Source organism: Leopardus geoffroyi, chromosome C1 (assembly GCF_018350155.1).
Source record: "Leopardus geoffroyi isolate Oge1 chromosome C1, O.geoffroyi_Oge1_pat1.0, whole genome shotgun sequence".
NCBI classification, from domain to species: Eukaryota; Metazoa; Chordata; class Mammalia; order Carnivora; family Felidae; genus Leopardus; species Leopardus geoffroyi.
The window spans coordinates 150,991,089-151,004,002 of record NC_059328.1 but is presented as its reverse complement, the minus strand read 5'-3'; the positions used below and the strand labels follow the sequence as shown (position 1 = coordinate 151,004,002).

Sequence of the window (12,914 nt, the reverse complement as noted above, 5' to 3'; positions counted from 1 at the left end):
TTGGACCAGAGAGTCACATGGGAATCAAAATGTATTGGCTATCAATAATACTTACTGCTCTTAAAAATTGTGTTAAGTCTCTCTCAGAGAGAAATACAAGAAACTAATTTGGAAGATGACTAATTGTAATAGTAAAGAAAGAAAAAAGCAGTTCTGATTATAATTTCAAAAAGCAATAGGCAGACTTAAATATTTGGCATTAGGTGAAATAATCCTAAAATAGTAGAAACAAAAGAATGTTATAACCAAGATGTGAGGTAATTGTTAAGGTAATCAAAATTTAAAATTGCCTAGTATAAAAAGGGTAAGAATGTAGCTGTAAATATCTGAAAACACTACTGCATTTCCCTTTTCAATTTTTTTTTAAGTTTATTTATTTATTTTGAGAGAAAGAGCAAGCAGAGGAGGGGCCGAGAGAGAGAGAGAGAGAGGGAGAGAGAGAGAGAATCCCAAGCAAGCTCCACACTGCTTGAAGTGTGTGAAGCGTGAAGCCTGATGCGGGGCCTGAAAGCGTGAGCTGTGAAATCATGACCTGAGCCAAAACCAAGAGCTGGACGCTCAATCGACTGAGCCACCCAGGCACACCTCGAATAACCAGGCGCCCAGGTTATTTTATTAGAAAAGATACATTAATCAGAAACATCACAGAATGAGGAGAAAGATTTTTATAGTAACTCATACAACCAAACATAAACGTTTATTTCCTACTTATTCTCTATTTTAGCACCTAAATGTCTTTAATATGTCCAATAAAATATTCCTTTATGTTCCTGAAATTCATTAGGAATGAAAAAATATTCGAACACATCAAATTCAAACATACTAGGTAATAGTTTAAATGGCTTTCTAAGATAAAAATTTTAACTTACCTTCTGTTCCAGTTCATTTTTTCGGTAGTTAATAGTAATGGAGTAGTAGTGTCTGTTTAGTCCGTGAATTAACGCCTATATATATAAATTATTAGAAAAGGACAAATTAATATTTTGCATGTAAAAGACAGTTCAAAACTGCTGACACATCCTGTAAATAGTATCTTTACCATCTTCTAAAAAAAGTCTTTTAACCTAAATAAATGAAAATGTATTTTTTTTTTTTCAGCTATAAGTTTAGAAGGTTTAGAAGTACAGGTCACACATTCTTCAGCTATAAGTTTAGAAGGTTTAGAAGTACAGGTCATACACAGCAGCACAAATTCAACACTTTCAGTAGCCTTGCTCAGAGTCAGAGACAGGGTCTGACCTCACTGTAATTTAAGTTACAAACTAATTATTCATAATCTATAAATAATACTTAATTTGTTAAGTCTGATTTTATGATATCTAGGGGCTCTTTGTTATTTCAAAAGAAAAGCCTAAAATTTAGTCATAATAATACACTTATCTTTTCACACACAACATTAATCTGGGGTTTCCCTGTTTCTTGATTCAGTTCTACAGAGTCATATATAGAGTCAAATAATTGTGTCTACACATGTCTCCAAATTAACAAAGTCCATTTCTTACCTCATGATCTTAACCAGTGAGAGCAATCTCACTAACCAGAATTTTTTCCACTGCACTTGTCTTCTAAGACAAACAGGAAGGTCATAATAAAAATTTAAGCTAATGATATGGCTTTATTAAGAAACAATGAAATCTGTCTGTGATGAAATCCACGTGCAACTGCTCAAATAATGGAACGCTAGCAACAGACGTTCAAATGGGGTTCAGAATGGTACTCTGGGAGACCCTCTATCTGCCTAGTAAGACATTAAAGTACAGAAATACACCTTCGATTTATGTTCAACAAGTATAAAAACAAAAAGCGTTCGGGGCGTAACTCAAATATAAAGCTAAAGCTGACCAAAACCACCACCACACTCTCTAATTGTTGGAATTTTACAGTTAAGGTCTTAAGGTATTGAGGTAAAGGAGGAAGGGGTAGAAAGGAAACATTTAATGAATACTCAGTCTCTGTCTTGCACATTAAGTCTTCTAATCTTCACAACAACCCAGTAAGGTAGACTGGTTCTATTTGTATTTTGACAGATGAAGAAAATATAACACAATTCTTAATCTGTACCAGTTTTATATCAAGGCAAAGATAGGATTTGAACCTGAGTATTTCTGGCTCCAAAGCCCATGTTTTTTCTACCATACTATGCCACAACTTATCTTAGGAAATTCTTGGATTCATAAGTCTTTACACTTTAAAGGACCAGGATAAAAACAAAGCATAGCCAGTCTTATTTTAAAACTTTGCTACTAGCAAAAATCATTCCACCAAGTACTAAAACATTTTAATATGTACTATAACAATCCATTCTTATCCTAACATCTGCTATAATAAAATGGTTGATGTACAAAATTAAAGTACTAAATGTATCTATTAAATCCTTATTTATCTCAATAATCATCAGTAGTGAGTCAAATTTCAGTGCTCACAAATGCTGTGCTATGCAGATCAAAAAGTGGAATTAGGGGCGCCTGGGTGGCTCAGTCGGTTAAGCCTCCGACTTCAGCTCAGGTCATGATCTCGCGGTCTGTGAGTTCGAGCTCCGCATCGGGCTCTGTGCTGACCGCTCAGAGCCTGGAACCTGTTTCGGATTCTGTGTCTCCCTCTCTCTCTGACCCTCCCCCATTCATGCTCTGTCTCTCTCTGTCTCAAAAATAAATAAACGTTAAAAAAATTTTTAAAAAAAAAGTGGAATTAATCAGGGCCTCCCTTAATATGTACTAGTATTTATGTAAATTAGGAAGTGTATCCTCTGGGTAGAAGAATCAGAAAAAGGTACTAGTCCTTCCCGTGGATAAAGCCCAAGTGGAGAGTGGAACTTAACACTAGATTTCAGTTGCCAATTGTCCCCTCATTGAAGTGCCTTTGTACAATGCCCTAACTACATACTTCTACATAGCAGCCATAAAGCTAGTAACACCTATAGCCAATAAACGCAAAAATCAGCCAGTGTGCCCACAGTGTACATTTTGGAGGGTAATTATACTGCTAAAATATACAGTTTGGGATTTGAAGGCACTACCTACTTTTCACTTAACATTATTTAGATAAAAGAGGTAAAACTAACACAGCATGAAAGATTAGTAGTTATCATAATAAAAAATATTTAAGCTTAAATAAAATGATATCCCCAAGCAGTCTTCCAGTTTCACTTACTCACTGCGTACGTGAGCACTGTGTAACACCAGCACATTCCAAATCACAATAATTCGGCCAGGTACAGTCCTCCTTCCACATAAGCCCCCCAAACTCAGCCTCAGTGAATATTAAATTCTCTCAAATTAACCAATTTAGGGGCGCCTGGGTGGGTCAGTCGGTTAAGCGTCCGACTTCAGCTCAGGTCACGATCTCGCAGTCCGTGAGTTCAAGCCCTGCATCGGGCTCTGGGCTGATGGCTCAGAGCCCGGAGCCTGCTTCTGATTCTGTGTCTCCCTCTCTCTCTGCCCCTCCCCCATTCATGCTCTGTTTCTCTCCGTTTCAAAAATAAATAAACATTAAAAAAAAAAAAATTAACCAAATAATTTAGTTGACAAGTTGAGGCAGCATATACCAAACATAAGATTAGTTTTATCAAGAGGGAGAACTAACCATTTGGAAGGGTCAAATTACAAATTAAACAGAATATACAAAAAAAGCCACAGTATGTCAGAGAGATAAAGAAGAAAGTTATACAGCTAGGAAAGTTCCTAAAACATGACTACATAACTTTTTGATTTACACTTAACAAACATATGATGGACTTAGGAAAATTTAGGAAAATCTTCATTAAAACAGGGTTCATTCCCAAAGCTCATTCATTAATTGGCTACTTAAAATCCGCAACAGTTTCGGGGCACCTGGGTGGCTCAGTTGGTTGAACATCTGACTTCAGCTCAGGTCATGATCTCATGGTTTGTGAGTATGAGCCCCACATCGGGCTCTGTGCTGGCAGCTCAGAGCCTGGAGTCTGCTTCTGATTCTGTGTCTCCCTCTCTCGCTGTCCCTCTCCCCCTCATGCTCTCTTTCTCTCAAAAATAAACATTAAAAAATTTTTTTCTTTTAAATCCGTAACAGTTTCTCAGAGAAGCACTGTTATAAAAGTCTGATTCTATTCTATAATATTGTATACTATGGGCTAAATAAGCTTTCAGTGGCTGGCCTGGGAAACCAGCCACCTTTTACAACACTGTTTCTATGATAGTATATTTTGGATTTACTAACAGCATTTAGCTTATTTATGTGCTTCCTGTATATCCCGATCCTGGTTTTCTATGCTCAAATCCTGTAACCTTTCAAGAAGAAAATTCTGCCTAGGTTGGTACTCATTATCAGAGTAAGGTGCTATCTGTTCTAGATTAAGAATGGTTTGGAGGACCATAGACAAAGGGGAGTTTTGAGATATGTTGATTAACTTCCAGGTTACGTCTATGTGTTTTAGTTCATCTTTAGAGTAGAGCTTCATAATTTTATTAGCATGACAAATTCAAAACAAGTATACAAGTAATCATTACAGTGAAATAAACTTCAAAATCAATCACCATTTGAGTTATTCAAATATTTATTCAAATTCTGCTAACTACCTTTTTGTACCTTTTAAATTTTGAACTGTATAAATATATTATCTGTGCTAAAATTCATTATTTAATTAAATTCCAAGTGCAGTATAAAGAACCAGGAGCACAGGTTATAAATATCAGTTCCTACGTTAATTCACTATGAAATTCACTATGAAACCTGGGCAAATTTTGAACTTTCTGGGCCTCAATGGTTCCTTCCAGGGCAATAGTTTTATAACTCTTCAAAAAAAAAAAAAAAAAAAAAAGTTTTTCAAACAGCTTAACTCTGTTAGACAATGCAATTGTATTCAGGGCTACACTTCGAGGCTCACGGTCCTTGCACAATGCATCTGTGCATCAAAAGTTACAAAATTTCCATGCAGTTCACAACCCAAGCTTCACTTATACTATGGTTCTCAAAGATTTGAAATGCTCTGAACAGTTTAAGTGGAATATAGTTTAAAATTTTTAGTTACTAAAATAAAATGCTTGTTAACTCTCAATCCTATTACCTTTGACAATAATGGTCAAATATTCCAAGGACAAAATAATACGAAGTCTCATATATTAAAACAAGAGTCCATAGGGTGGGCACTATACTTCTGCCTATCAGGATTAAAATGGCTTCCCTTATTTAAAACATGGAAGTTAACATAAACTTTGTCTATTAGCTTTGTTTTATGGTACCTATTTCAACCCTGTTTTAGTGTTTTAAAAATAATGTTTTCTTTAAGTAATAAACGTTTCACAGTAGCAAGTTTAGGAAACACGGAAAAGGAAAAACAGGAAAAAAAATTCCATAATGCCACCACCAAAAGTAATCAATGCTAATATCTTGGTATAGATACATAGGCACAGTTTATAAAATATGTATTTGCTAAGAGAACCTTTATATCCTATTTTATAACCTTTTTCTTAACATATTTTGAATTTTCCTCAAATTATTAAACAGTAATCTATAAAATAATAATTTTCCCCACTACTGTAAGTATAACAGAAAAAAAATCAATGTTAGAGAAGCATTAGTAACCACCAGCATAAAAGTGGTTTCTATCCCCAGTTACAAAGAAGTTGGTTTAGGAGGAAGGCCCCTCTTAACACGAACTAATTTTCCTTCAAAATAAAAGCCTTTTGGAAAGGCTCCTGATCCCCAAGTCAAAGATTCTGCTAACATATATTAAAAGTCCATTATAAATATTACCATTCATTTCAGATTCATCTGGGTTGCTTTCTTTCTAGCTTGTCTTAGAAAACTAAGAAATAGTTTCGTCTATGGCCATACCACCCTGAACACGCCCGATCTCGTCTGATCTCGGAAGCTAAGCAGAGTTGGGCCTGGTTAGTACTTGGATGGGAGAAATAGTTTTAAGGTGTGGCTTTGTTCTGTCACTTGTTGGCTTAATCCCATTTGAGTGTTTTAGTACTGAAATTGTCTTAAAACTATAAAGCACTCAGATAGATGACATTCTGATGGGCGCTATTTAAACTGTGAAATAAATATATTTACAGATTTTAATTACAAGGCAAAACAAACTAAAATGAAAGGAAAAACAATGATGTTGTAGCTATTATATACACAGGTCTTTCTAACTTGGGTTTGGAACTTGCTTTATTTATAAGGTCTACCTTAAATGACAGACGGTAAGGTAGCACTGAAAAATAAAAACTGGACTGCTGTAGAAAAAAACAGATTTTAATATTGATTTTACTCAATTTATAAAGTTAAAAAGCAGTGTTTACATTTAAGACATGAAATTGGCAACAGGTGGCTGTTGACTTGCAATTAGTAAAAACTTCTGGCAGAAATATACCATGTAGTAATCACAATGATCTTGGATTGTGAGATGCTACTTAACCTTTTGCAAAAAAATAATGAAGCAGTATGATACTATGGGGGTTTATAAGAAAGGTCATTATCACAGGCTAAACAGGTCCAATAATATATTCTCCTGGAACATACAAGCATGGGCTTGTCTGTACCCAATCAAAAACACTGGTAGCTTATTTCATACTCATTAAACTCTGCAGTTTTCCCTGACTTGTAAAAAAATTTTATGCAAAAGCAACACACCTCAATTCTTTGAAACAAAACATTTCACTTCGGAAAATTTCAGATGAGCGACTGCTACAAAAGTAAGCATCTAAAGGTATAAAGTTATCAGAGTGTAACCCAGGCTTAACCATGGTTAACTATCAAAGCCACAACTCCCCAAAGACAATCATATGACAGAGCAAGGTTTCAGAAGGCAAGAAGTAATAGCTACTATAATGTCTTTGTCCTATGTGTTCTATTAAACCAAACTGGTATTTCTGTCCATTTAATTAATCTTCAGAGAAGCAATTAACTATATAGACACAGTTTGTGGTGCATTTAAAAACACATTTAAAATAATCTTTGCAAACAATAAAGATTTGTGTAAAAACAATGAGACACGTGAATGATATACAGAAAACATTAATCACTCAGGAGGATATTAAATGCCCACATAACTGTGAGAACGACGGTTGACATTATTAGAACAAGACATAAATGAATCAAAAGTAATACACAGATATGTTTTGTAGAATTTATTTTAAATGTGGAGAGTAAACAAAGAAAAGGTAGAAAACTTTAAGTACCATTTAGGAATTCTGTCTCAAGGTGTATCAATTTTCCCATTTTTAATGCTATGAGAAATGTCTACTAACCAATCAATAGTGATACCTAACGCACTCTACCTGAAACTTGTGTTGGGTCCTTGACTACAATGTTAACCATGCAAAGCCATAAGGTACTCTCAAGATAAAGGCTCCCCTATGCTCCCAAAAAGGGTATCCTCAAACTATGTTAGGAAAGTTTAAAGACTCCACAAAAAATGGATTCATAAATGAGCAAATCTAACTTTTGCAACAGAATTTCCATAATCATCTTCTCAAGCACAAGAAAAACTAATTGTAAACAAATTAAAATGCTAAGTATCAGATTTTAATATGACCATTTATAATAGGCTTTTAAAATGTAAAACAGAGTTTTAACACATTATCAAATACAGGCATTACCTGGATAGATGGCTTGTTTAAATGACCCAGATTTGAGGTTGTTTGTCTTGGTTCATGTCCTAAGACCATCATATTAGCATTGATCAATCTGAAGGCATCGATAACAACCTGTAAAAATAAGGTGTCCGGTCAATTCTTTTTTAAAAAGCAAGTGATGATGCCAAGCAACAGTGGACAAGGCATGATCAACTTGCATCTGTTTCTGGCCTATTTCCAGAAAATCATTTAATTATAATATTAATAAAAAAGAACCTCCTGCTGACTGTGCCATCAGCACACCACCCTCTATCTTGTAATGTAAGGTGACACCAATTATTGCAATTTTCATGAAGCAGTAAAGAAAAACATTAACTTTGCATCTTTAGTATTGAAATACATCATTACTAAACTTACACAACCAAACAGCCTTCATTGGTGTGCATGTTTGTCACCTAAATTTTACCTAATCAAAATGAATGACAAAGAGAAACTAAAACTGAAAGTGAGCACAAGCTAAGGGACCACATGTAAAGCCCAGCCCTGTCACATCAATTATACTACCACAGTACTTGAAATGACAACAAAATTACAGCCAGCAAGGCACTTGCTCCACGTATTCTCTTCTAGTCAGATACCTTTTACTTCTTGTGACTATAAAAGACTTTATACCTTGTCTGATGGCCTTAAATACCCAAGCCACTGTCAAGAATAGGAGGCAAATACGAAAAAACCAAGGTCATCTGTGCTTTAAGCCAGGAACATGGTATAGAATGATATGGTCCTAAGTCCATAGTACAGAAATAACAGTAGGTATCATCTTTTTCTAAGTGTATTCAATATTTCCATAAAAAAAGAGTACATAGTCTTACATGATACAGTATTATCTGTTCTTTTATATTAAGAAATTTATCAACCATTACATAGTATCCTAACATTTTTTTTTTCTGTTCATTGTCATGGATTTGATAGAACTCGTTTTAAGTTTTATGTAAAGCACTGGGACTTAAGACAGATACTTCTTTCTGGGAATTTAAATCAATTACCTAGATAATAAACTCAATACTGCCGTCACATAAAAAAAATTTTAAGCAAGATAATGTATTTTTCTATATTTGCCTTAAAGGTGCTTTAACTGAGATTTATTAATGTTATAAAAGCAGCCATCAACTAGACTGTTTCCCATTTGTATTAGTTTGAGTATAGTTGAGTAAGTTTAGTTGAGTAAGAGGTAGAAAATAAAATTTATTTTTAAGTTAAGCCACATGAAATCTAATCACATCTGAATAATCTGTTCAGAGTTATGTATGCATGCTGTACACTAAAGAACAAAATCTAAAGAAAGAAAAAGAAAATCACCCTTTCTAAAAGGCTACCATGAAGGGTCAACAAACAGTATCAAAGAATACAAACTTAGACTGAAGCATTACAAGAAGTATCCACTCCAGCAGGCCAAAAAAAAAAAAAAAAAAAAAAAAAAATCAACTTTGAATTTTGCTTTTATTTCTAACAGTCTGAATTTCCCCAAAGAGTCCTCCTGCCTCAAAATAAAACCAAGTATCCCCAGAACATACATGATTTAATAGTTTTGGAAACTTTTTTCTTTCCTCTACAATAACTGAAATTCAGACTCAACTTTCACATTTATATATAAATGAATATGGCCTAGGTTTATACCTCCTGCTTATACTTAAAATTTTTTAATCATTTATTTTCATATAGCAATAATAAAAATAGGTACTAATATCAGGCATGCTTTAGTAAAACATCATAAATAATTTCAATCACTTGTTTAAAAAACAAAGAAGTAAAATTTTCTACTAAAAAACACAGAAGATAAAATTAAAATGTAAGCAAAAGGAGAAAAATGACCATTTTAATAGACAGATGTACTTAAATAAATGCAGGATTAAGAACTTCCACCATTTAAGTGTTGCGGTAAACTTAAGAGCAAAGCATCATCTTGGCCCAACTGTTCTTAGAAACCTTTGATTCCATTTTAAAATTTTAGTAAAATCATTTGTAGGAAAAAAACAATCCTACAGAACTATGAAAATTCCATCATATATCACAATAAAATGTCTATGTATTTTTTTTATACTGAACACTTTTAAACAAACAGCAGGCAGCTATTTTACATGCAAAAATCTCTGTAATATTTCTCTGGAATATTATAAGCAGGTGTGAAACTTCATAAAAAGGAAATGAAAATACCAGCTAAGTAGGTATTATGATCAGTTAGAAACAAATCTAAAATAGAAAAAATTAAATTAAATAAAACATTTTAAAGGTGATACACTGCTCAACTAATAAATGATGGCCTGTGTGAAATTACATGCTTAGATTGACAATTCCTGAACAGCAATATGATAGCCAATAGAAAATAATACTTTAACTACACCAAGATTAAAGGAATTTGCTGCCATCGCTATAGCAACTGTCTTAAGGAAACTAACATGTTCAACAACCTGCAGACCAAAATTAGATTTAGTACGCAATAAAAATATAAATATGGCAATATAGTCTACATTTTAATTTCTGTACAATTTTATAATTGCCTTCTGCGCTGTGAGAATAAGTGGGTTTCTCCTTTAGAGCAACCTATCAAAATAGACTCATTAATGTCCAGTGCACTAATGAGCAATGGGTGAAGAAGGTGTTAATTATGCCACAGTAAGATTCAAGAAAAAGCCCTGGTGAGCACTTGGAGGTGTGTATAAGCTGAAGGCATTTCTCCATGTTTATGTATTTACAACATGATGCAACACAATGACAGCAAAGTGGTCACTCCATGGATAAGAACGGTATCTTAGATACAATATACTGCACAAAGAACCCCCAAAGATTAATTAAGGTTTGGGGGAGGGGGCAAGGGAAAGAATCCATTTTTGGAGCTATATGAATTTTCTAAACAGTTTGTTTTAAAATATACATACATTAAACCAGTTCAGTTTATATCTTATAAATCCAAATAGTAATTTAGCCAAAACTCTTTGCATAAAAACTACCTCATTAATATGTACTAACAAAAACTTCCAAACTAAACTATAAAGAATATTTTCAGGAATATGATGCTAGACTTCTATAATTCCTTCCCATGCTGAAATCCTATATACCACATTGAATCTATCCACCAGCCTGACCATTTAATTTTTTCTGGTACAAGTGCCTTGAGACTTTTCAGAGGTCACTGCAACAGTAGACAGCTTATAACAAAACCATTAGCAGTTTGGCTAGCTTAGGGAAACCTCTTACTTTCCTTTTTTGTTTATTATCACTGCATGAATCTGCAGCATATGATAGTTTATAATTTCTCAGGCTTGTTAAATTCATGTTAAAGGTCTGTTTTCTTGTTGAATAAATTTTGTTCATATAATGCTGCCTATTTCATACACTCAGTCTTTAATAGCACCTTTGGTCTATGCGCAACTCACAGATCAAAACAGAGGACTAAAATAGGGGTTGATGATGCTATTTACATGTGTGATTCCTGCTGTCTTCTTGTTAGTAGCTTTAATATAATAGAAGACCTTGTCTGTTTTGTAATTAACACATCTTTACTGGAGAGATATTTGGAAGTGATTGCTGTGAATATACTGGTTAGTAAAATAAACACAATCACACACCACTTTCTGTTATCAGACAAATTTGTGAATTGTACACATTATACTCCAGATCAACAAACTGTGATATAACAGCCAAGTAGAAGACACATATTTATATAACCCTTTATTTTTCTGAAAATATGTATTCACTCTGACCTTGCAAATATAATTAGCTTGTGGGATGTGCAGATTTCAGTACCATGGTTGCTTTACTAATTGCAACTCTTGGAAATAGATACTAAATATTTGGAAGCTGCCAATACAAAATAAAAACTGCATCTTTTTTGTACATCTGTCTTAGCTTATAAAAGCAAAATAGTTTTAAAAACAATACTGTGTTCCATATTTATTCCAAGCACACCCAAGGGTCAAGGACCTATCATTTCATTTTAATAACGAATCTGGTTTAGGACTCAAAACTGTAATTATTTCCAAATTCAGCTTAATCCATAATTTTTTGGCTTCTTTCATAAGTATAGTACAGTTTATCCAATATGCTATTTATTTTCAAATTCATATTTTCATATCAACTGCTAGGTCACTGAGAGACTAAATTTCTAAAGCATCAACCTATGTAAACCCAATGTTTACTTTCAAAGGAGGCTCTCTTCTTAAGCAAAGCTCTTAAAATTAGTTTAATACAAAGGTTTCTGAAAAAAAAATGCATAAACACTTTTGGCAGTAGTTACTAGAATTATAATCTCTATGTCTCCGTGTCTCTCTTATAACAGTAGCTGCCTTTGGCATTTCCAATTGCATTTATATTGAAGTCAATGACTATGGAAAGTGTTTACATAAAAATAAACAGAAGTAGATTTTTTTTTAAAGCTTGGAAGAAAACTTTTAAGACCTCAAAATCAATGTCAAATGTCAAAAAAAAGAAAAAAGGTTGTAATTCAGTTACCAATTACATTACATACTTAAAAGTACATACACCTACTACCGTATCTAATGACTATAAAAATGCTAGTGTAGCAGCACTCCATATCAAATACTCTTTATCACTTAGAAATGACCTGTTATCAACTGCTTAGGTTGTCTCTAGATTCTTTAAAAATTAAGGGTGCATGTGACCTGGGAGTACTGCTGGGGTTTGTGACCCTTTCGTTACTTCTGCTGCCATGCACTGCCAGACATCTATAAGAGAAAAACATCTTCTGTCTCTTGTAAGCCCACAGCATAAAAAATTCAAAGAAATCTTACTTTTTATGCCATTTCCAATGAAAAGCACTAAGAACTAAAACTGACTCATGCCAAATGCATATCACTGAATTGCTGTGATTTCTTAGTCTCAAGTTTGCAACACGGAAATTATTTATAAAATGTCAATTTTAGCTCTGGAAAAGAAATTCCTATGTGTATGTACATTTTCTTTCTTCATCCTTGGAGAACTGCTTACTGTAGCTAGAGATCTGTAGTACAACTTCAATATACTGGGAGAAAAGGGGGATGGGGTGGAACTAGCATAATGTATTTTTTTTGACAAGTGAAGACATGCATCAAAAAATGCAAACAGTAAGTTCAGCAGGATTTTTTCTGGTATGCACGTAGTCGTTCTGGTATAGGTACCTAAACGCTTGAGACACAGGAGTCAGAATCCTGCCTAAGTTACAATTGTGGTTCTTCAATGGCTAGCTCAGCGATCCAGGGTAAGTTATTTACGCTCTCAATGTCTCCATTTGCTCATGAACGACACCTCACAGAGTTGGTGATAAGATTAAATAAAACGTATGTGTACTTGCCACTGTAGTTCTTAGTGTTATTA

At 33.9% G+C, this 12,914-nt stretch overlaps 1 protein-coding gene across 1 annotated transcript in view; it reads right to left on the bottom strand.

Annotated features, from left to right (window-relative positions):
* The window catches only part of PSMD14 (proteasome 26S subunit, non-ATPase 14), a 99,374-nt gene that overhangs the window by 17,715 nt on the left and 68,745 nt on the right, over nucleotides 1-12,914 (bottom strand). Inside the window, exons 8-9 of the mRNA XM_045479998.1 lie at nucleotides 7,569-7,676; nucleotides 870-944 (exon numbers count right to left, since the gene is read on the bottom strand). Of these exons, the coding sequence (XP_045335954.1) occupies nucleotides 870-944; nucleotides 7,569-7,676 (183 nt within the window). The remainder of the gene's footprint in view (nucleotides 1-869; nucleotides 945-7,568; nucleotides 7,677-12,914) is intronic.